Below are 23,115 nucleotides of genomic sequence, written 5' to 3'. Positions count from 1 at the left end.
TTAGCAACCCTTTTTCTCACTGTGACATGGAAAATGCTGTCATCTGTATAGTTGACAGTAGGGCAGCAGATATACAAGGAATTTGATGAATGCCACTCAGTTTGTGCTCCAGGCGTACGAGTGTTTAACAAGCTCAGATGTTAAATGCCATGCCTGTTGCACACTGTGTGGCTGTCGCAAAGCAATCCATTAGGACGTGCTGCGTTTCCACATGACAAATTAAGGAAGGAGCTTTACAAATCCAGCTGGATTCTAGTTACAGGTGCATCTGAACGTAGAATTTATGAATAAAAAGATTTTGATAGAGTTGTTTGCCTGGTTGAGTTGATTCGTTAAAGTTGACAAGACGTCCAATGAAAATGAGAATTCATTACCCCGAACACTGTGTTTCCAACTTGACTCTCACAAGCAAGAAGCCCAGATGCTTCCGAAACGCAGGTTTTAACCCTTTCAGAGTCACTGATGTGCCAGTACATTTTCGCGTTTCTGTCTTGCCATGTTCCTTTTGTCATATAGGAATGTGATTGACTACACCAAGAGAGCAATTACCATTCTGTGCCATTCTTTCATTTATGCACAACCAAAATAAACTGTTGGGTTCGTTCGATAAAATCCTAATAAAAACCCGACGCTGGAGGTGTGTCACCTTAGAAAAATGTCTACACTGAAAGAGTTACACCTAGTTTAGGTCGCCGAAACTGCTTGCGTTGCAGACAACTGTAGGATCCACCGAGTGTGAAAGAAAGAGACCTGCTTTGGTTTGTACTCCATTTTCACTCAAGCTATAAGTGCTGCTATTGTTATTCAGAAACAGCCCTCTGCTTTGCACAGCTAAACCAAAAACAGTGCTGCAAGATTCAGGTGTACACAGCAGACAAAAACACACTTTAACTTTTACATCATACGACTGTGACAAACAAAATAGAGCTCCTTGATCCACATTTCCTTTTTGCTTATTGCATAGTAATGGCCTCAACATTAACAGTGTTGATGCCAAGAGGTAACACATGAAGGTTAATGGGCCAGTTTCCTCCTCCTAAACTTGCATACTATGCGATGCCTGTGGCTAAAAGGAGTGTCCGTCGCCTTGGCCGCGGTCAATGCTGGTTAACACTCCCACGGCTAACATTGTAGGCTCACACAAACGCCCAAGAAAGTGGAAGGAAGGACGGCCACTGCGGCAGCTCAACAAGTAGAGCACCGCATGTGCAATGCGGAAGATATGGGTTTGGCTCCCACCTGCAGCAAGCTGTCTTTTCATTCACTAATATTTCCTTTTCCTTATTATCTCTAAATTTTAATTAAACAGAACAATTAAGTTCTCCTAGGCTTTCTCTGGTTTCGTTGTCTGATCCTCTGTATACGCGTGACTAACAAGGAAGTAGAGTCCCTTGGATCCCCTTGTCCTTCTCACTCAAAAAATAAGAGACGTGCATGCTCAGACGATCCACACTTAATGCCCTAAATGTAAACAGTAGAAACGACAGTATGTGCACTAATTAACCTAAATCGACAAGCTTAATTTTGTGATTTGCGAGCACTGTACACCTAGCCGCATAATCAGAGCACAAGTGGATGCATTGTTGATGTCTGATGCCTGTGAGAAGAACAAAAACAATTTGGTCTCTGTTAAGTACAGTGCAATGGAGGAGGCTAGGAAAAAAAAAGGAAGCACTAATCTACAGGCTAGTCTATATAAATGCATAGCTATTTCACATTCGGCTCAGCAACAATGATGGCAAGATAACTGGTTGCATATGCCCTGTGCTGCAACATCATTCAAAGTCGAACTATGGAACTATAGTCAACTCAAGACCTGTTCAATAATGAGCCACGAATATGAACAGCAGGGCAGCGATACACAAATTGCTTCCCACCGGGAATATGTCCCAGCAAATTATTGCATGATTTGGCTACAAGAACATGCAAGTGTAATGCATTGCCAAGACTTTCAGGGAATGCAATACATACAGCAAGACGTCACTGTGGACTAAGCCAAATGCAGAAAGCAAATAAAGCAGAATTCTCTTGGCAATTTAATCAACCAAAATCCTGGGCTCGGCAAGAATGGCCTCACAAAAGCAATGGGCATGGCGAGGCCCACAATCAACCTGGCTGTGTGCGAAGCCATGCAGCACATGTTATTGTGGAGAATAAGCTTGGTAGGGAGGCAAAGGCCCATGCTCTTCAGAACGATCTGAAGCACACCAGTGTTAGGTTCCCGAGGTTCTTCTCAGACGAGAGCTTCATTCAAGACAGGATGGCGAACCCCCAAATGACTGCTGGATACGACACAGTGCGACTGACGTATACAGAGTCATGCACCATCACCTCTGTGATCGTGCTGGCAGTGGTGAACAGTGAGGGTGAGACGACCGCACCCCACTATTCAATGTTTCAACGTGTTCGAGATGGGTATTAAACCTTTGAGGGTGTTTTCATAAATGTACGGAGCCGATCTTACGTTTGACATTTCGCACATATTCGACGGTACTGGTTGCTGAGAGGTGCTGCCACGTCTATAGAGTCACCCAAAGTGAAATGAAACAGTGTTCCTGCTCATTGCGGTGCGCCGATTGACTTGTTTACCTCAAAGAGATTGCTCATGTGGCCATGTATGTGTCGTCTGCTAACTTCAAGGCATGCGTGGAGGAGATGCCACCACTATCGCCTTTCCGGTAGCTAAGATACAGCCCTGTCCGGCCAAAGTAGAAATACTAATAAGCTTTCCTTTTCTTTGCCTTCAGAAGCGGCTCCCCTTTTGGCTGCGGTTCATGTATTCCCGTACAATGGGGTGTCCACAGTCGTGACTTCGGTATGGCCGCATGCCAGACATTTTACTCGCTCTCTTAATGTACAGTGTATTTGTGTGTATACTATTGATGCGAGTAAAGCATTTTTGAGATTATATATTGCTCACAATAAATTTTGGTGTATTCACAAGTTTTCAAAAATTTCCTGCTACTGTGAACAGCAATAATAATAAAAAAATAACCATGAAGGCACGGTTTTGCAAAATAATTCAACCACCAATGTGTTAAACCCTGGATAGACAAGTTGTACACAGGACAGAGGCACTGTGTTCCAGCAGGACTCAACTCCGGTGCACAAGGCAAGGATCACAAAATTGTGGCTGTATGACGACAGGCTCTACCCCTGGTTCCCCTACATGTGGCCCCCTTCCAGCCCAAAGTGCAACCCACTTGATTACTACGTGTGTGGCGTTGTTGAGGCAAAGGTCAATGCGAGACTCCAAGATGGTGTTGTGGAGTTCCATAAAGCAGATGACGATGAACCTGGATAGAGGGAAAGTGAAGGAATGCCTACAGCTGTTGGGGTCTAGGCTTGTGAGGGTCGTGGCAGTTGACAAAGGTATACAGAATGGCTTCATCTAACAAAGTTTTGCCAAACTCTGTAAAAAGTTCTGTACAAGTACATTGGCTTTTTCCTTCTAATTTGGATGTTTTTCTTTCCATATTACAAATTCCTGATTTACCTCAATGAATCTGTACATGAATATAAAGTTCCACCTAATGAAGTCAGCCAGTGGCATGACACACTGACAGTTGCCAAAAATAGGGGACAGAAAAGTACAACGAGCTATTTTTATGCCAGTAATAATGTAACAGCCACATTCAAGCTAAATCTTGCAACACTGATGCCTTCAGGTAGCACATGCGGGTTTATTGACAAGTTGCCTTCATCCAACGAGATCACGTACTCGTGATGCCTGCAGCAGAAGGGATGTTCCACATTCGCCGCCAAGGTTTTCAAGCGGTGGTGCTGGCCAACACTTCGACGGTTTGTTCTAGTAGTAACACATAAATACCCCAGAAAGTGGACGAGAGAATGGCGCCGCAGTAGCACAAGTGATAGAGCATCGCACACGTTATGCGAAGACGTGGGATTGTTCCCCACCTGCGGCAAATTGTTTCATCCACCTTCATTTACATTAATTTATCGTTTCTTTATTTCAATTAGTAAGTACAAGTACTTTCCCCTGTGTTGTCCTTGGTATCTTTCTTTGTTGGCTTCTTATGATACATTGAAGCTATAGTAACTTCAAAACATTCCTCGAAATGATGGGTCTAAAGGCCAACCACTGCACCAAACTGAGTTGGCGAAAAACAGAGTAAGCGGCAAAAGAGTGCTCAAGAAATTGAGTAGTGGATAAGAAAGACACGGATGTGCACAATCGTTTTGTTGGGAGAGTTGGCGGAAGCAGCGGCAAGTCTACTTAGAACAGATATCAGCAGATAAGCAATCCTTTGATGGCCATACTTCATCTTTGTGATAAGTAGCAGCCAGTATGTTTTGTGGTGATAAGCATATATGTGGCGATAAGTGCACATGGTGCTCCAAATGGCTGCAATGAAAAGAACCCAAAAACTGTAGTGTACAGGTATAGGTCTTTTCCTGCTGTTTCATTGATGAGATTGGAAAGGATGATAACGTTAGATTTGGTAACAAATTGCAATACTATCCTCTAGAACGTTGTGGACTAGGCAAAGAGATCTTTTCTGAAAAACAGACACATGCATGATATCTTTTAATTCAATAGTTTGTCCAGTGACTTTATAAAATGTGGGGCACGTTTCATACAAATGTGTATACATGGTCTTCTTCAATAAGGTCCAGCAGGAACCTACATGATGCTGGTTATAGATCCAGTGATAATAATCAAATAGGTTGCTTAGATGAAGCCCCAGTTTCGGCACATACTGGTGCTCCAATATTTATTAGAAGGTGAACCGAGTCACCAAGGCCTGCAGGAATGCACAATAGTTCAGATTTGAACAAAATATTGCACTGTATGAGGCAAGTTCAGACTTAAAGATGAAAACAGATCTATGATGTGTCATAGAGCCTTTGGACATGCCCCAAGAGCAAACATTGAGTGATTTACTACACCTTACAAGTAAATCTCTACTTTGGCCTTAGTTCTTTTTCCAGCATTCAGCAACACTACATTCGAGTCACTCAACAGTTCAACATTTCTCAGCACACTACTGCCTTGAAGAGCTAAATCGGTAAAAGTTCACCTGAAGTGAAGGCCCTGTAGCATATAAATCATAAATGAAGAATCGATATCAAGTGATGTACTATTAATCATGTATGTGGTAGAGACTCTTGAATATTTGCTTGTGGGGCATCAGTGTTTACAGGATGCATTCCTTGTTTAAAATTTCCAATCTCAATATACTGTTTTTAAGCTGAGATACGACTGAACTAAACATAAGGCACATCCTCGTCTCTTTCTTTAAAGAGAGAATGTAATGATGATACAATTGTTTCTGCATCAAAAAGATCGTGAAAATTATTAATTACCTAAACTAAATTCATTAACCAACTAACATTAGTTACTCACTGCATTCATATGGGGAGCTACAGGATCCGGTAATTATCAGAAACTCAGCCTCACTCAATGTTGAACTTTCCGATCTACTGAGGGCTTTTATGCCAGGCCATAAGACCTAAGCTTTACAAAACACTATACTAAATGCAAAATATATATAATTTGCATTTAGTATAGTGTTTTGTAAAGCGTAGGTCTTATGGCCTGGCATAAAAGCCCTCAGTAGATTGAAAAGTTCAACTTTGAGTGAGGCTAAGTTTCTGATAATTACCGGATCCTGTAGCTCCCCATATGAATGCAGTGAGTAATTAATGTTAGTTGGTTAATGAATTTAGTTAAGGTAATTAATAATTTTCGCGATCTATATATATATATATATATATATATATATATATATATATATATATATATATATATATATTCTGTTTGCTCAAACATATTCACAGAAGTCGTTTATAATGCACTGCTACAGATAATACATCTAGCAAGTATGTTTCTTGGTAGAAGCAAATCCCCGTCAGGCAGAGTCTTCTGTGGTTCCCCTCTTTTCCTTGAAAAGAAAAACTTCGAGCTGTTCACCTAAATTTACGTATATCTTATATTCTTAAATTCTACCCATGTTCTGAAATACAGGTCAGCAGACCAAACTAGTTGCGAGATTGAATAACTAACAATTTTCGGCACGGTGTTTCTCATATGCTCCGGCTTTGCGGGTCGGACTCGGCTGCATCGAGTTTAGCAAAAGCGCCGATAGCTGATGCACTGGCAGCCGCTGCGTTGCGACCACCGCACAGCTAACGACAAGTCGCATGCACGCTTGCGCAGTTTTTACACGGCAAAGAAGCAGCTGGTACTATTACCTGTTTGTACAGCGCGTACAACTTGAGCTTCACGTCGTTCGACGGCTCTTCGGGCACCTTGTCGAGATTGGCGACAGCGTCGTTGAAACGTTCGAGGGGCGAGGTGGCCGACGAAGACCACAGGGCTGCGTTAACCCTGCGGTAAAAGGATAAACAAGCAAATATAACGAAGAAAGAAAATCGAGAGAACGCAGTCGTAAGGAAATGACCTCGAGCATTGGAACCACGCGACAGAAGTGAAAACCGGCTCGGCGTATATGATAATGATACGATGTGCCTTCTGAACCGATGTCGTGTCGTCGCGAACTACACCGGTCAGTTACCGCGAGGTAGAGCACAATATTAAGAAACCTTGCCTGTACAAGCATGGGCGGATGGCCAGTCTCCGCGCTAGGGTCAACATCGTTTCTCACACAACTCGTCAGCAGTCACCAGCGCAAAACTTTCCTCTTATTCGGTCAGATGTGCTGGCCCAGTTGTGTTGGTTGTGTCACTCGAAGATCCCTAGCAGCTCTGCGCTCTTCTCACGGATGTTCAGTATCACCAAAAGTCGCGTAGGAAAAGGAGAAGAGCAGCGACCTTTCCTCCGTCAAGCGATTCGATGTCGCGTCTGCGCTACCGGCAGCGCGTCACCGCCAGTACCCGCTACGACAGCTTCCTTTTTTATAAACGATATACAAGTGACAGTTACAATGACAAGCGGACGCCGTAACAGTTTACGTGAATACCTGCTGCTGTGATCGCAGCGTAAGGGAAGGAGTGAAAGAGGAATAAAACTTACAAACTTTACAAACTTCACAAACAAAAAATTATGCAAATAGCCAAAACCATCACATGCCAAAACACCTGTGAGGAGGGACTGGTTGTACGTGCGAAGCAGCCAATCACAGTTTAGAATTCACGTGCTCCAGTATTATTAATTTGTGGTTTCGGTTTCGGTTTTTACTTGATAGTGCATCTGACGAGGTGTACTCGCTTGACACTTCAAAATAACTTAGCGCCCAATAAAGCTGCCTAAATCTGGCTGCACCATAAAGCTATGTGGCACGGACACTTTAATCTCTCCTTACGGAGATCCATAGAGTTACTATACCCGGAGATCGGTCTGCTGCAAACTTTTCGAATGCGTTCCAAGTATGCTTGAAAATTAATTTTAGCAGCGTTTGACCTGTGGTATTCTGCGCTAATTTTCACCTTTGTCAAAGAAATGAAGTATGCTCGAAAACATATGGCTTCCAACTACTTCCAACTATGAAACCCTGTGCTCGAAAGTAACCACGAGACAAATATTTTCGGTTATGGCTTGTTGCTATGGCAGTGATCCCTTCGTGCGCAGCGACGCTACGCTAGTTACGCAGGAGTCGCCATAACCGAAATATACAGCTTTTTAGAAAGAAAAAAAAAATTCCTCACGTGGAGCAGTAGATAGAACGGCAATAAAAGCACAAAAGGACTTTGTGTTAGAAGCAGGGCGCTGCGGTCGCTAGCGCGCTCCTGAGTTGCATACGCTAGTTACGCTTTTGCGCCGCGGTATTTGAAGCTCGATTCTGCGACCTCATTTCTCGCACCTCTGGTTAGAAATTTCTGGCGCCCTTGGTCGCATTTGCGCTAACCGTCTTCTTATAACATCTATGAGAAAGGAAACACAGACACAAAACACACATAACTTGTTCTGTACAGCACAACGCTTCCTACAAACATATATAGCACAGAACACCCACTTCGCACGAAACTGTGCGGTGCACAGGTGTTAACAGGACGGGAACGACACAGTTTTCACTTGGTTGGCAATAACTTTAGTGAATTGTCCGGCAGGTTTCCCAAAACGCAAAAAAAAAGAAACTCTAAACGGGTCGTCGAGACAGTCGGATGGGTGGACGTTACGAGCGTCCCCTTTCGAACGGGGCGGTGGGTTGCGCCACCAAGCTGTTGCTATTATACTGCCTAATGTCCTACCCAAGTTAAAAAAGACCGCAATGAACTCCCACAACCACATTTTCTGAGCCCCCAATTGCGAACATTGCTTTTGTACGTCTCAGTTTTTTGTCGTTTCTCTACTTTTCTTCCACAAATCTTCCTATGGCGTCTTACTAATCTCTAATCTAATTACCAATCGCTAACAAAGGGAGACCGTAGGCAGCCACCTGCTGCTGCTGGCCCACCTTTTAGTGACCCCTGAAGAAGGGACCGAGCTGGTCCCGAAACGTTGGCCTACAAATAAATTGTTGGTTCGAGTTAATAATTTTTCAACTCTTAATTGTTCCCAACCAGACGGGCTTCCGTCAAAGGTGTTTTCATTCAAATCTTTACGCCTTCACTTCGGCCAGCAGACAGCACAGCTGGCCAAACGCTTTGTCACCTGCTCCAAAAATGTGGCCACATACAAGACCCACTTCGATTTTGGGAAGACCTGCCATGATATGCGACTGGTTCCACGAGGCCTCCGATTAAAACGACTAGTCCACACACCGAAAGGCAAGAAGATTGTCTTCCAGGATGAACGACGACTGGTGCACGCAAGCATACATGAGTGCCATGACATCCTGAGGTGGAAGGAGCTGAACCTGTTCTTTTTGCGTCGGCAACTTGAAAACCGACTCCCGGTGACGTTTGGCTCACTGGAAGCGTTCGCTGAAAGTGTCTCCTCCACCATCAAGGAAAAACAGACATTAGGTCACGCAGCGAAACTCTCCCAGTTGCGAAAGGAAAAAAGAGAAGGCAAGTAGACCGCCTTGCGACGTCTCCAACTTTGTCACAAACAACTCATCGAGATTACTGTCTGCAGACAAAACGTCTGCCTTGGCTAAAGGCCACGGGTTCAACACCACGTCAACGAAAGCGCCCCTCGCACAACTAGTGGCAGCCGTGGAGGACGGTATTAAGCATGTTGAACCTTCCGCCCGCGAAGAAGTTCGGCTAAAAGCGATCGGGATCCTGTCCAAGCTATCTGGCCGCCAGCCGCAGAACCTGTCCCAAGGAGAAAGGTCAGCTCTCCGGAAACTTCGTGGGGACAACAACATCGTCACCCTCCCGGCCGACAAAGGAAGTTCAACGGTGGTCCTTGATAGGCAGGATTACGAGAGAAAAGTTAAAACACTCCTCGGCGGCCCGGCTTACGAAAAACTAAGAAAGGATCCGACTTCGCAACTTCAAACCAAAATGAACAAACCTTTAGCAACCATGTTCAAGCACTACCCGGAGTCAAAACCCCTCTACTCACGCCTGATCTGCTGGAACAGCTCGGCACCGGTCTTTTACGGACTCTCGAAAATTCATAAGCCTGACGTTCCACTGCGCCGCATCGTCGTCTTTACCACGTCACCGCTTCGTGCCCTCTCGGCCTACCTAAACCGAGTCCTCTCCCACCTGACTGGCAACACGCCAACGCACGTGCGCAACTCCAGCCACTTCGTCGAACGTCTTTCCCGCGTACGACTGGAAGAAAATGAGTGCATGGTTTCGTTCGACGTGGTCTTGCTCTTTACCAGCGTTCCTGTGCCCTTTGCCGTCTCCGCAGCGAAACAAGCCATAGAGGCGGACGCTGACATCGGCGCCAGGACAAGCCTGGCTCCGGATGAACTCTGCCGGCTCTTGGAGTTTTGCCTGAGCAGGACAGCTTTCTCCTTCAAAGGGTAATTCTATAAACAAACCAGAGGCACTGCCACGGGCGCCGCGATCTCGGTGACTGCTGCCAACTTGACGATGGAGGCCATTGAAGAGAAAGCACTGCAGTCATTTCAAGAAAAACCAACTCTTTTTTCGTTCGATACATTGACAATTGCTTCTGCATCCTAAAGACATCAGAGGTGGAAAACTTCCTTGCACATCTGAATTCGGTCGAGCCCTCTATCCAGTTCACAATGGAACGGGAAAACAACAACACGTTGTCATTCCTTGACGCCCTTATCAGAAGACAAGGGGGCGATCTAAAGTTCCGTGTGTATAGGAAGCCAACTCATACCGGCCGCTACCTAAATTTTAATTCTAACCGCCCTGTAAACTACAAGGCATCCGTCGTCTCCTCTCTTCTGAGGAGAGCAAAGTCCATCTGCTCCTCCGAAGCGGAGAAACAAGAAGAAGCCACCATGTTCGCCGATCTGCAGGAGAATGGCTACACACGCCGCTTTATTCGACGCATTTCCCGCCATCAGGATCAGAGGACAGGCAGGCCAGCCACCACGGAGACAACAAAACGCGCTCGCGCTGTGCTTCCATGCGTGAGGGGCACCAGCGACGCGTATCTCACAGACCCGTTTCCACAATCGGCCGCTTCATACCACGACCCAAAGACCGCGTCCCCAGAGAAAAACAACCAGGTCTAATCTACAAAATCCCGTGCTCCAAGTGCCCAGCTTCCTACATCGGCGAAACAAAAAACCTCCCCCAGCGGATAAGGCAGCACAAGAACGTCGTCCGGTTGTTGAACTCAGAAGGCAACCCCTTCGCCGAGCACTGCGAGCGCGCCGACCACAGAATCGCTTACGAGGAAGTGAGCGTCTTGGCCGTGGAGAATAGCAGAGCGCTTGCTTGCGCTCCGCTCCGCACACGTTTCACGCGCACCGGTGGCTGCATAGAATGCATTGATTTCGCTTATCTAACAAGCGCGTCTCCCAGAGACGTCGCTGACGTGCTCTAAGCTTGGCGGTAAAACGATTACGAAAGCAACTACACACTCCCTGACGCACCGCTAAACCAGGTCCCTAGCGGAACGGGGTCAGCGTCCCACGTTCCGCTGCCGCTGTGTGTGCTGTGCGCACGCGCGTCAGAGTTCCCGGTAGCGTTTTGCTGAGCGCCTGCGTGCCAATTGTTGTGATAGGCCGGTCTGAGCGGAGCGGACCGTAAACGCTCTGCTAAAACTCTCTATTAATCCGTTTAAGAGACGCCACGTCGAGTCTTTGCACATCCGGCTCACAAAGGCGACAATTATGGATGGATGGATGGATGGAAGGTAGGAGCGTCCCTTTGAAACGGGGTGATGGCAGTTGCCACCATTCTCAGCTTTTTATTTTGCCTTTTATTTTTGTGTACCTGTGTTGTGTGTTATTAAAATTGGCGGTCTTCCTACCCTTTTAACCTAATGTCACCTCTCTGCTCTTGAGCCACCAATCCTCCAATCGCCTCTTGCTAATTTCCACCGCATATTTATTTACATGACTATTGTTATCTTTGAACCCTAGGGCCTCAGGGCCTTGGGCTCGGACACCGGGAACGCTCCCCTCCGCGTACGTCAGTGGCGTGCGCCACGTGCTAACAAAGGGAGACCGTAGGTCGGCCCCTGCTGCTGCTGTCCCATGTTTTAGTCACCACTTGTTAGGGTTGGCGTCTGACACCACGTGGCGACAGGTCATTCACCCTACCCTCTGAGCCGGAGTCCACGGGCGACCTCATCCCCTCCACCTTCTCTTGGTCGTGGCATCGTGTGTGCTACCTCATCCCCTCCACCTTCTCTTGGCCGGACCCCACGGCGCCGGAGAGGTCATTCACCCGACCTTCTCCCCGGATTCGTCGAAAAGAGGATCGATTTATCCTTCCCGTGCTCGGTATTGCAGGAGGAGGGGCCCTCTCTCCGTGCCTGTCACGTGTCATCGACGGAAGCAAGATCCCGCCCACACTTGTAGAGAGTTATTTAAGGGGCTCCGAAATGTACTTTGCGAGACTTCATACTTGATACTTCATACTTCATGCTTTTCTTATTTTCTTTCAACTATATACCTTTGAATAAACAGTGCAAGTTTCGCACTAGCAAATCGTCTCGCCCCTGCTTGGTCGCCATGATCTACCGGATGCCTGCAGCCCGCCGACGACGCGACGCTACCCAATAAGTAATGTCGGTCGAGCTTAGATAGGCAGGCGCCGCTACTTCTCGGCAGCAGTACGGTACGCTACCCTGGAGTACGCAACAAACTGGCTGGCAGCGATTGGGATACGGAATGCTGGAGACCACAACTTGGACGACAACTACGAGATCGTAGCCTCTTCGTCCTGACAACAACGTTCGGAAGGAAGGTATCTGGATCATGACTGCATATGGTGAGTGCACGGCTTTTCTTCACTGAGATATCACTTGGCTTTTACGTATTTTTTGGAAAGTACATAGCAGTGATTTTTCTTTAAACCGTTGACGGAAGTTTGAGTACGTCAAGGTTGTCTAGAGTGAAGGTTTAGCAGCACTAAGGGCAGCCATGAACTTGAAGGCACTAAAGAATTGTTGAGCTTGGCCAAAGAGTTGGGCCTCCAAATTGCCGAATCAAAGAGAAAACCGGAGATAATTGAGGCGATCGAAGCGATCGGGGCAGACGACGAGGAACTGACGGAATGCCTAGAGGGCATTAAAGAGAGAGAGGAAGAGCGTAAGCGCCTAGAGAAAGAGGAAAAAGAAGAGCGTAAGCGTCTTGAGGAAAAAGAAGAGCGTAAGCGCCTAGAGAAAGAGGAAAAAGAAGAGCGTAAGCGCCTTGAGGAAAAAGAAGAGCGTAAGCGCCTAGAGGAAAAAGAAGAGCGTAAGCGCCTTGAGGAAAAAGAGGAGCGCGAGCTGGCAGCACGTGAGGCCAAAGAAGAGCGCGACCTCGAAATGAAGCGCCTAGAGATTGAGCTTCTGAAAGCACAAAATAACGAAAGACCTAGCACAGAGGCACGTGAAAGTGAGCGCAGAATGACAGACTTGATGGCACCCTACGCAGTAGAAGGGGACATAGGTCTTTTTCTGGTACAGCTTGAGCGCACGTGTGAGAAGGCAAAATTCGCGAGAAACACGTGGCCGCAACGCTTGCTTACGTTGCTGCCACGTGAGGTAGCTGATATTATCGCCCGCATGGGAAAAGAAGAAGCAGAGGACTTCGATGAAGTCAAAGCAAATCTGCTTAAAAAGTATAGATTATCAGCTGAAGCATTCAGGCGAAAGTTTAGGGAAGTCGAGAAGACCAAAAGTGAGTCATATTCAGATTTTGCATACACCTTGGAGGTAAACCTGAAGGAATGGCTCAGAGAAGAGGGTGCACTCGGCGATGCCGAAAAGACAATGCAGTGCGTTGCCTTAGAACAGTTCTACCGCCGGCTGCCAGTAAACATCAAGTATTGGGTTCAGGATAGGCCAGGCGTAGACATTGTTTCGAGAGTGGCCGATCTCGCTGAGGAGTACGTAACTCGCCGTGCGGACGAAGGCAGCGAAGCTCCTAAGGAGGAGATGAATAAATGCAGACCCGACAAGCCAAAACGATGGTCAAAGTCGAGTCGGTATAAAACAAAGGAAAGATCAGATTCAGGGAAAAGTAGTGACGAGGACAGCGAAGGAGAAAAGGAGTCACCCGAACAGAGGGCAGAAAAGCAAAAGAAAAAGGCTTTCGAGGCCGAAAAACCAGTAGTTTGCTAGAACTGCTGGCAAACGGGGCATATCTCCGTGGGATGCAGAAATACCAAACTAGTGTTGATGTCACTAAGTAGTAACGCAGAGAATCTGAACTTGCTCGAACCGTACATTCGAGACCTCGTGGTAAACACAAACCGTGTAGAGTGCTTCGCGACTCGGCAGCCACAAAGGACGTAGTGCACCCGTCCTACGTAGAGGCAGGCCAGTTCATGGGGGAATGTGCTTCAATAAGGCAAGCCGTAGAGGCCTCCAGTGTTTGTCTCCCGGTGGCCAAAATTCGTATCGAAGGCCCTTTCGGAGTACTGGACACTGAAGCCGCCGTCTCGGCACATCTCCCGCCGCAGTACCGATATTTGTTTTCTAACAAATCAGTGGATTTGCTACGACGCAAGGGAATCGGGTTTAGTGAGGGAACAGTGCAAGCCCTAACTCGTTCCAAGGCAAAGGAGCTCGCGGCCAAAGCAGTGTATGAATGTCCAGTGGTGAAAGAAACCGGTTTGACAGCTGATTGGTTAACTAGTACTGAACAGGATAGCCCTATAGGGGATGAGGCGGAAAGTACGCCAGCTAATGAAAAAACCAGGAAAGCAGCGGAGCCTGAAATGTCGCGAGAAGCAGAATGCAGCAAGTTGTTAAACGTAAGCCCTGCCACAATGATTGCTGAGCAGGAAATGCATAAAGCACAAAACAATGCTGAGCATTACTATGACAGGACGGCTCGCACGCGGCGCTTTGAAGTGGGGGAAAAGGTAATGATCCTGTAACCCTCGTTGAAAAACAAACTAGAGGTTCAATGGGAAGGACCGGTTGACATAATTCAGAAATTATCTGAAACAAACTACGTAATCACGGTACCGGGAAAACGAAGGACACCACAAGTGTACCATAGCAATCTACTTAAACCCTACAGGCAGAGGGAAGCCATTGTGAACATGTCCCTTAGCCAACCTGAGGAAATGCCTGTCGACTTTCCAGAGTTAACAGCAGTGACGGAGACAAAAGACATTGACGAGACCATTGTTAAGTTAGTAGAACAGGCGGAGTTGAATCCCAATCAAAGGGCCGAGCTGAGGGAACTCGTGTTTGAATTTAAAGACGTATTTTCAGATACACCGGGCAGGACAACTGCGATCGTTCACGATATCGAGTTAACCTCGTCGGACCCGGTTCGTTCGAAAGCTTATCGCGTTTCTCCTCGTCAATGTGAAGTCATGACCGCTGAAATAAACAAGATGTTAGAGCTAGGTGTAATCGAGCCAGGAGAGAGTGATTATACCTCGCCTCTTATCTTGGTTGAGGTCCCAGGAAAAGAGCCGCGGCCATGTATCGACTACCGCAGGCTCAATTTAATCACGAAGGACCAGACTTATCCAATACCGCATATCGAGGAAAGGCTTGAAAAGGTGAGCAGTGCTAACTTCATCTCTACGCTCGATTTAGTCAGAGGGTATTGGCAGGTTCCGTTGACCGAGAGGGCAAGCAGGCTTGCAGCGTTTATTTCCCCGATGGGAACCTTTCGTCCGAAAGTCCTGAGTTTTGGATTGAAGAATGCGCCATATTGCTTCTCTAGCCTTATGGACCACGTGCTACGAGGAATGGAGGACTTTGCACTTCCCTATCTCGATGACATAGCTATCTTTTCTTCGTCATGGGCGGACCATATGCAACACCTGCGAACCGTGTTGTGTCGGCTACGAGAGACCAACTTAACTGTTAAGGCTCCCAAATGCCAATTAGGGCGCGCGGAGGTAGCTTATCTAGGTCATGTAATAGGGCAAGGCCATCGTCGGCCTTCCGAGGTTAAGCTGACCGCGATAGACAACTTCCCGCAACCACGCACCAAGCGGGACATCAGATCATTCCTTGGTTTGGCGGGTTATTACCAAAGATATATTCCGCGGTATTCCGAGATTGCGAGTCCTTTAACGGATGCTCTCAGAAAAACAGAACCACAAACGGTAAAGTGGGATGACGCAAAAGAAAAGGCTTTTAGTATGCTGAAGAACGCACGAACGAGTCAGCCAGTGTTGAACGCGCCCGACTACTCTAAGCCATTCATTCTTCAGTGTGATGCCAGTGACAGGGGTATAGGGGTGGTGCTCTGTCAAAAGAAAGATGACGAGAACGAACATCCTGTACTGTACGCCAGTAGAAAGCTTTCAGAAAGCATACAGTGCATCAGAAAAGGAATGCGCCTGCGTAGTTTGGGCGGTACTGAAGCTAGCTTGCTATATCGCTGGCTCAAGATCCACCATAGAGACTGACCACTGTCCCGTCACATGGCTGCAGTCCATGTCTACGAAAAACGGTCGTCTTTTGCGCTGGAGCTTGGCTCTTCAACAGTACACCTTCGATATTCGCTACAAGAAGGGTAAGCTTAACGGCAATGCCGACGGTTTAAGTCGTTGCCCCTTGAGTATCGAAAGCCTCATGCTCATCCGGGTTTCCGTGGCATTTTTTCGTTCATTCATATGTTTTTCTGAAGTGCAACAAACTGGTTGCTAACGGTGGGATCGCCCCTGAAGTGCAACAAACTGGCTGGCAGCGATTGGAATACGGAATCCTGGAGACCCCCACTTGGACGACAACTACAAGATCGTAGCCTCTTCGTCCTGGCAACAATGTTCGGAAGGAAGGCGTCTGGATCATGACTGCATATGGTGAGTGCCCGGCTTTTCTTCACTGAGATATCACTTGGCTTTTACGTATTTTTTTGGAAAGTACATAGCAGTGATTTTTCTTTTAAACCGTTGACGGAAGTTTGAGTACGTCAAGGTTGTATAGAGTGAAGGTTTAGCAGCACTAAGGGCAGCCATGAAATTGAAGGCACTAAAGAAGCCGGAATTGTTGAGCTTGGCCAAAGAGTTGGGCCTCCAAATTGCCGAATCAAAGAGAAAGCCGGAGATCATTGAGGCGATCGAAGCGACCGGGGCAGACGACGAGGAACTGACGGAATGCCTAGAAAGCATTAAAGAGAGAGAGGAAGAGCGTAAGCGCCTAGAGGAAAAAGAAGAGCGCGAACGAGCAGCACGTGAGAAAAAAGAGGAGCGTATGCGCCTAGATGAAAAAGATGAGCGTAAGCGCCTAGAGGAAGAAGAAGAACGTAAGCAAAAGCACGAGAAAGCGGTAGCGGCATTTAAAAAACAGATACTTCATGCTTTTCTTATTTTCTTTCAACTGCCTTTGAATAAACAGTGCAAGTTCCGCACTAGCAAATCGTCTCGCCCTTGCTCGGTCGCCATGGTCTACCGTATGCCTGCAGCCCGCCGACAACGCTACGCTACCAAATAAGTAATGTCGGTCGAGCTTCGTAGGTAGGCGCCGCTACTTCTCGGCAGCAGTACGGTACGCTACCCTGGAGTACGCAACAAACTGGTTGCGAGCGGTGGGATCGCCCCTGAAACGCAACAGTGGGTATACCCCCCTGTCCGTCGGTGGTGCGGGGGCCGGGAAGTCGCGGTATCCCGGGCGGGAAGTCTGTTAAAAATTTAAATTATGGGGTTTTACGTGGCAAAACCACTTTCTGATTATGAGGCACGCCGTAGTGGAGGACTCCGGAAATTTCGACCACCTGGGGTTCTTTAAGTGCATCTAAATCTAAGTTCACGGACGTTTTCGCATTTCGCCCCCACCGAAATACGGCCACCACGGCTGGGATTCGTTCCCGCGACATCGTGCGCAGCAGCCCAACACCATAGCCACTGAGCAACCACGGCGGGTGGAGCGAAGTCTGTGACCCCGCCGTTTCCTGCAGTAAGATTACGTCCGGTTTGGGTTGTGCTGTTCTGACGTGTTGTTGGAAGAACGCCTTTGTTTCTAACGAGCCCTCGGCAGTTACACAACCACACTATGAATACTTTACGGTCTGGATCCATGTTGTGTCAGGGATATGGCCTTGGCCGAACTGGCTTTGTTAGTTTGGGCGAGCTTTTCCAGGAATATGCCTGCATTCGAGTGTGGGTCAGGGTGTCCCTGCTGTGGCGGTGTGAGCCCTACTACTACTTTCATGCGAGTTACTCTGGCGATGAGGCCGGCGGCGGCCGTCAGGATACTGCTGACTGTCTTCTGTATTTCGGTGAACGTGTCTTGGGTATCCGAACGGTCGTGTTCGACCCTGCTGCTTCCCTGCTGTGGTTGTGCTGTCCGTTTCTTCGGGGCCGGTTGGTACTTGATTTTGGGTAGTTCGACGACCGGCGCGCTGGCCGGCATCTCTAGCGGATGTCTGTGCTCTTTTTTGAGGTCTTGGACCTCCTTAGCTGCTGTACGAGTTGTCTGAGTATAGCGTTTTCGCGCCTCATTAACGCGATGGCTTCGTGTTCTGACTTGCTAGTGTTGTTGTGGCTATAGTGTTGCCATTATTGGTGTTGTTGTTATGTTTGGGTGTAGAAGACCCCGAGACCCCCTGCTTTGGTGAGCCCTTAGCCACGTCCGCCCAGCTGACATTTTCGGTAGCGTTGGGCTGCCTGGACCTGGATCTGGACTTCCCGCTTCGCTTTCAGGGGGAAGGCTGCTGGACCTGGGCCGCCCCCTGGATCTGCAGCGGCCCCGGGAAGTGGACAAGGCCTCGAGATCTGGAGCCGTTCCGCGCTGCCGGGGTGGGCTCGGTGGTGGCGGCCTCCATGGCTACCTGCACTTCGGCTTCCATTCGTCTTTCCCATCTTCTTCTTTTCGCGATGTAGGGCGCATTGGGAATCTTGTTTGCAGGTCTCGTCGGCCGTGGGATGTGCTCTCCCGCATAAGTCGCAGCGGTGTGTGCACTAGTGTCCTTGGTTTGGGTTTCGGACGCCGTGGCCTGGGCATATCTTGTCTTGGGAGTCGGGGCAGACTTCCATTCGGTGGCCCAGTTTGCCGCATTGGTGGCATATATGTCGATTTGTTTCCTGCATAGAGGGCGTCTGAGGAGGGTTTCTCCGTAGCGCACCAGGGTGGGAACCTTGAGGCCGTCGAAGGCGATGATATTAGTAGTCGATCTGCCTACGGCGGCGACGGCCGTGGAGTTTCTCGAGTTAACGATCATGTCGTCTATCATTTTGGGATCGTTTTCGAGGGGAATGCCTCCGATGATTGACTCCTTAGGTCGTGAAGTTTGGGGCCGTTTCGTAGACGGTGACTTCGTAGAGTTGGTCGTTGATGCGTAGTTGCCCCATCGGTAGGTACTTGCCTATGTTCGCCTCGTTCGGAGTGCTGATGACGATGATCTTTTGCTGGTTGTTCTCACCTCGTTGCAGTTTTTTTGTGCTCCGTGCCAACATTTGAGGCACTACGACCGTTCTAATGTGTTACTTTCCCTTGTTTCATAAGCTAGAGATGCGGCGTTACGCTAGCCTCAACATGAAATTGACTCCCTTGCTTCGTATCCCTGTTCTATTTCCCTCTCTTCTCCCCCTTCCCCACATTGCTGAGCAATGTTCAAGTGTTAGCCTCGAGCTAGACAGTGACGTACCATATTTTTCGAGTGGGAACAAGCCATCGCTCTCTCTCTATCTCTCTACACCTCCATATATATATATATATATATATATATATATATATATATATATATATATATATATATATATATACACCACCTCCATATATACACCACCACCTCTACACCACCATATATATATATATATATATATATATATATATATATATATATATATATATATACAAACGTACTAGAACACCTCACACACAGAACAATTAACACCCTATGATTTAAATTCAACTTTATTCGCATGCCATTTAACGCACAAGTAATTCAAGCTTTGTGTTCGGTGTGGCATAATGTTCCGTATGCCTTACAGTGGAACGTTAAATTCACTATACTCACAAGAGCAGCTTGGATCACGTCGGAGCAATAGCGCAAACTTGAGACAAGGGCAGAGGAGGCAGCACAACACGGGCGCTAAATTCAGTATACTCATTAAAAACTCTTCACGCTTGTCTTTTCGGTTTATGCTTGATGCGCCATATATTGCGATATCAATGTTGTTTAGCCGATTATATACTGACAGGCAAATTTGCGAAGGAACATCTATCATCATCATCATCATCATTATAATCCTGGTTACGCCCACTGCAGGGCAAAGGACTCTCCCATACTTCTCCAACTACCCCGGTCATGTGCTAATTGTGGCCATGTAATCCATGAATCAAACGTGAATTACATAATTATGTGTAGCTGTGGCCCATCTCTTCTCATGTTTAACCAAGTGTGCAAAAAAAAAATACCCTATTACCGGCTCTCCCGAAATTATCAAGGCGAAAGCCTTAGAGGGATCATGAGTGAAACAATCCGCTGTGTCGCGTTATGACGCCTAAATTCATGGGAGGTCGAACCCACGGCTTTGGCTGAAATCGAACCCTCGAACTTTGGTGGGAGTCGAACTGACGACTTTTGGTTTACTTAGGGCGAATTTAATTAAGACACAGTTAAGTAAGGTAGAGTTAATTAAGGCACTCGAACCCACGACCTTTGGTGAGAGAAAGCAAGTAATAGGTAGTAACAGCGCATTCGAATGAAAATGCCGTGCAATGTAATGAACAGACACTTAGACATCTTCGGAGGTGTTTCTGCGTAATTCTACAGCGAAGCTGTATATAGCTAGGGTTCCGTGCATTTTTGTTCTCCGTGAACAAAAACTATCATCATCAATGGCTCATACCCGCATAAGTATCCATGCTCCGGTAAGCAAGCAAAAAATACAATGGGTCATAGCCCCGTAAGGCAGAGGCTACAAGCACCCAGCAAAGTTAAGCGAACGGCCGATGCTTAAATTCTTTCTAATCCCGCATACAACATACAGAACTGCATGTCGAAAACTGTCTTCATCAATGGCTCATATTGCCGTAAGCAAGCAAAAAATGCAATGACTCATAGTCCCGTAAGGTTCATGGCTACTCACCCTGCGTAAATTAGCTGCGATGATACTACCCCTGTTGTCATTGTCGGTGATTTCAATGTGGATGTGTCGGTACCGAAAAGGGAGCGGTTTACGTGTTCAGTGTTTGCAGACATATCCCTTGCGATGCCACACCGATCCAGCCCAACCGACCACTCAGCGGCGTACGAGCATCGACTTGACATTATCAAAGAATGCGATTGCGGTCGCGAGTGAAATAATGACCACCGATCAAGGTAATGAGTATGCGTATACCTTTCGTTACGATGACAACCCATCAAGACAATGAGTAGATACCTTTATTCATAATTATGTGTCACCTCGGTGTCGTGTGCTACATGACTTCGCTGGTCAACCCCCTTCACAGAGTGCAATGGCTCATGACATTTTTTTATATTGTCTGCCCAAACAGTGCTGATGACCACGTCTTTGCCTTTCTCGACGTTGCGGTCACGTTGTTCTACCGCGGCCCACTTTCCTTGCGCCGAGCCTCCGAATTGTTTGGCTATATGACGCGTTGCGATGTGCAACTTTTCACCTCACCATGATTGATGGGATGAGCTGCTGAGGAAACCAGACATCGGGATCGGGCATTCGAGGAGAAAAAGTTTATTCTCCTTCAGGCTTATGTAAACGTGGGGTAACATTTAAACAAAATAGTAAAATAAAATTTTGGCAGGTGAACCGGCGTCACAGCAGAGCCTGAAGACGTGTCGGGCTGGCACGCCTTCAAGCAAGCACCCGTCAGTGGCTCCGGGCCACAGCGCGCGCGGCCCTCAGCCGTGCACCAGGCCGTGGGCTTCGCGAAGCAGGGGCCACGCGGGCCCCAGCTCGCCGGCGAAGTCGTCCATCGGAAGGTCCCAGACGGCCAGCCCCGCCGTCCTGCGGACCGTGGACCTCTTGGCGCGCAGGCTTCCGCGGTCCTCGACGCCAATCCACTGGTCTCCCAGGCGGGCCACCGAGCAGCGAGAGAACGCGTGCGTCTCCCGCCGCCACGACGTATTTTGGGAGAACGCCCTCGCCACGTCGTAGTAGCTGGCCAGGCCCGACTGGTTGGTGCGGCCAAACGGGCGGCCAGGACCCGCAGCGCTCATTCCGGGTCTTGTGCGCCTCACCCACGGCCTTCTGATGGTGAAGGTGACGGCCGAGAGCGACACGCTCATCACCGTCTTAGCGAGGAAGTGCTCGGCGTCCATCGAGAGGTCGTCGAGCACAGAGGACAGGCCCACCTGTCCGTGGTTTAGCGCCCTGAACGCCGAACGCACGGGCGTCTGGCACGTGGTCACTGGGAAGGACCGCGGGTCTACCGTGCGGTGCGTGTCCACCACGACGAAGTCCAGGTGGGCGTACAGCGACCGGACGACGTAGCCTTCCCGCCGCGTGGTTGTGGCCCAGGGCAGCACCACGCTCAGGCGAAGCGAGTCCCTCTCGAACACGACGCGCATGGTGTTGATGAAGGTGTTGTAGCCGGAGCGGCTCTGGCGCTGCGGGTACTTCCAGTAGAGCAGCAGGCCCGAGACGCCCATGCGGCGCGACCAGGCCACAGCGTTGTGGAAGAAAGCCAGCCTCGACTTGCGGTCTCCAGTGAGCCACTCGAAGTCGGCGCTGTCCGAGGACTCGCCGCCCACGCAAGCCCATGCCGCCACCGACGATCCGGCGAGGGAGACCAGGCTTTGGAGCGCTTCTGCGTCGTGGGTCGGTCGCCTGAAGCTCAGCCCGCTCACCTGGGGCAGCAGGCCGACGGAGACGAAGACGAGCGCGTCGCAGAGGGCGGCCGTCACGTTGTCCACGTCGAACCGCTGCGGAGACCCCGAAGAGACGCTGTGGTTGACGAAGCAGAAGACCGCGCGGCGGCTCGTTTCCTCGGTGTCAGGAAGCCGCTGCATGACGACCTCGGCGGCGGGGGACCCGAGCACCAAGCTGCTGCCACCGGCCGACGAAGCGCCGGAGCCTGGCGAGCGCGCTTCGTCAACGTCCTTGAGGGGCGTCCAGAAGTGCTCGATCACGGCGTAGACGATGGCTCCGCAGGCGCAGGTCACCGTGAGCACTACGACGAACAGAAGTACCACGAGGCAGAAGTTCTGGTTGCGCAGCCGGTAGCGCAAGGTTGACTCCTCTTCGGCGGCCCTCCGCGCCGCGTTACGTCGTTCGCGAGAGGTGGCGGCATCGGTGCTGACATCTTCCATGGTGAAGGAGAAGAAAGCCGAGACAACGGTGGCAACGCGTAGACTGGTGCTCGAGCTCTAACCCCTGAAAGGGCCTAGGCGATGCGTCGTGAGATTGAGAGGCGATCGCGAGAGAATCGAATCGAGCAACTGCCTGAGCAACGGTCGGGGGCGTCCAGCAGCGAGACTGTTCTGTGCCACGCGCAGCACCGGCTTCTCGCTCCTCGAGGCTCGCGAAACGAGACAATTCGCTCCTCGAGGCTCGAGAAACGAGACAATTGCTGTTTTCTTTTCACTTTTAATGAACGTCACCGCGCGAGGTTGACTAAAGCAATACCGCAAGTCTTGTGCCCTTATTTCGAGGTCGTTTTCACTTTTAATGCCACTCACCAAATTATGAGTATCGTTGAATGCGTGATGCAGGATGTATGCCTTAGTACAAAAGCAATTGGCCCTTGCGATGCGCAATGTCGAGAAAGAGAGA

The 23,115-nt window shown here is 48.7% G+C and overlaps 2 protein-coding genes across 3 annotated transcripts in view; both read right to left on the bottom strand.

Moving 5' to 3' along the window:
• The window catches only part of Dci (Dodecenoyl-CoA delta-isomerase), a 31,474-nt gene extending 24,398 nt beyond the window's left edge, over positions 1–7,076 (bottom strand). Inside the window, exons 1-2 of one of the 2 annotated variants that reach the window (XM_075668484.1) lie at positions 6,998–7,076; positions 6,217–6,352 (exon numbers count right to left, since the gene is read on the bottom strand). Coding sequence is in view for 1 of the 2 variants with exons in the window: in XM_075668483.1 (XP_075524598.1) it covers positions 6,217–6,352; positions 6,573–6,619 (183 nt within the window). In the remaining variant the exon portion in view is untranslated. Of the gene's footprint in view, positions 1–6,216; positions 6,353–6,572; positions 6,938–6,997 lie in introns of those variants that run through there. The other variant, XM_075668483.1, reaches the window with a different exon arrangement.
• Positions 7,077–21,242: 14,166 nt separating this feature from the next.
• Positions 21,243–22,652, bottom strand: LOC142558409 (chitinase-3-like protein 1). Its single transcript, XM_075670545.1, has one exon. The coding sequence runs from the start codon at positions 22,650–22,652 to the stop codon at positions 21,243–21,245; it is 1,410 nt and encodes a 469-aa protein (XP_075526660.1).
• Between the last annotated feature and the right edge of the window lie 463 nt (positions 22,653–23,115).

This window comes from Dermacentor variabilis, chromosome 9, assembly GCF_050947875.1.
Source record: "Dermacentor variabilis isolate Ectoservices chromosome 9, ASM5094787v1, whole genome shotgun sequence".
Taxonomy (NCBI): Eukaryota; Metazoa; Arthropoda; class Arachnida; order Ixodida; family Ixodidae; genus Dermacentor; species Dermacentor variabilis.
This window is presented reverse-complemented; position numbering and strand designations above follow the sequence as displayed.

Coding starts and splice junctions, on each gene's coding strand:
- LOC142558409 (XM_075670545.1), bottom strand. CDS start 22,652: ATGGAAGATGTCAGCACCGATGCCGCCACCTCTCGCGAACGACGTAAC.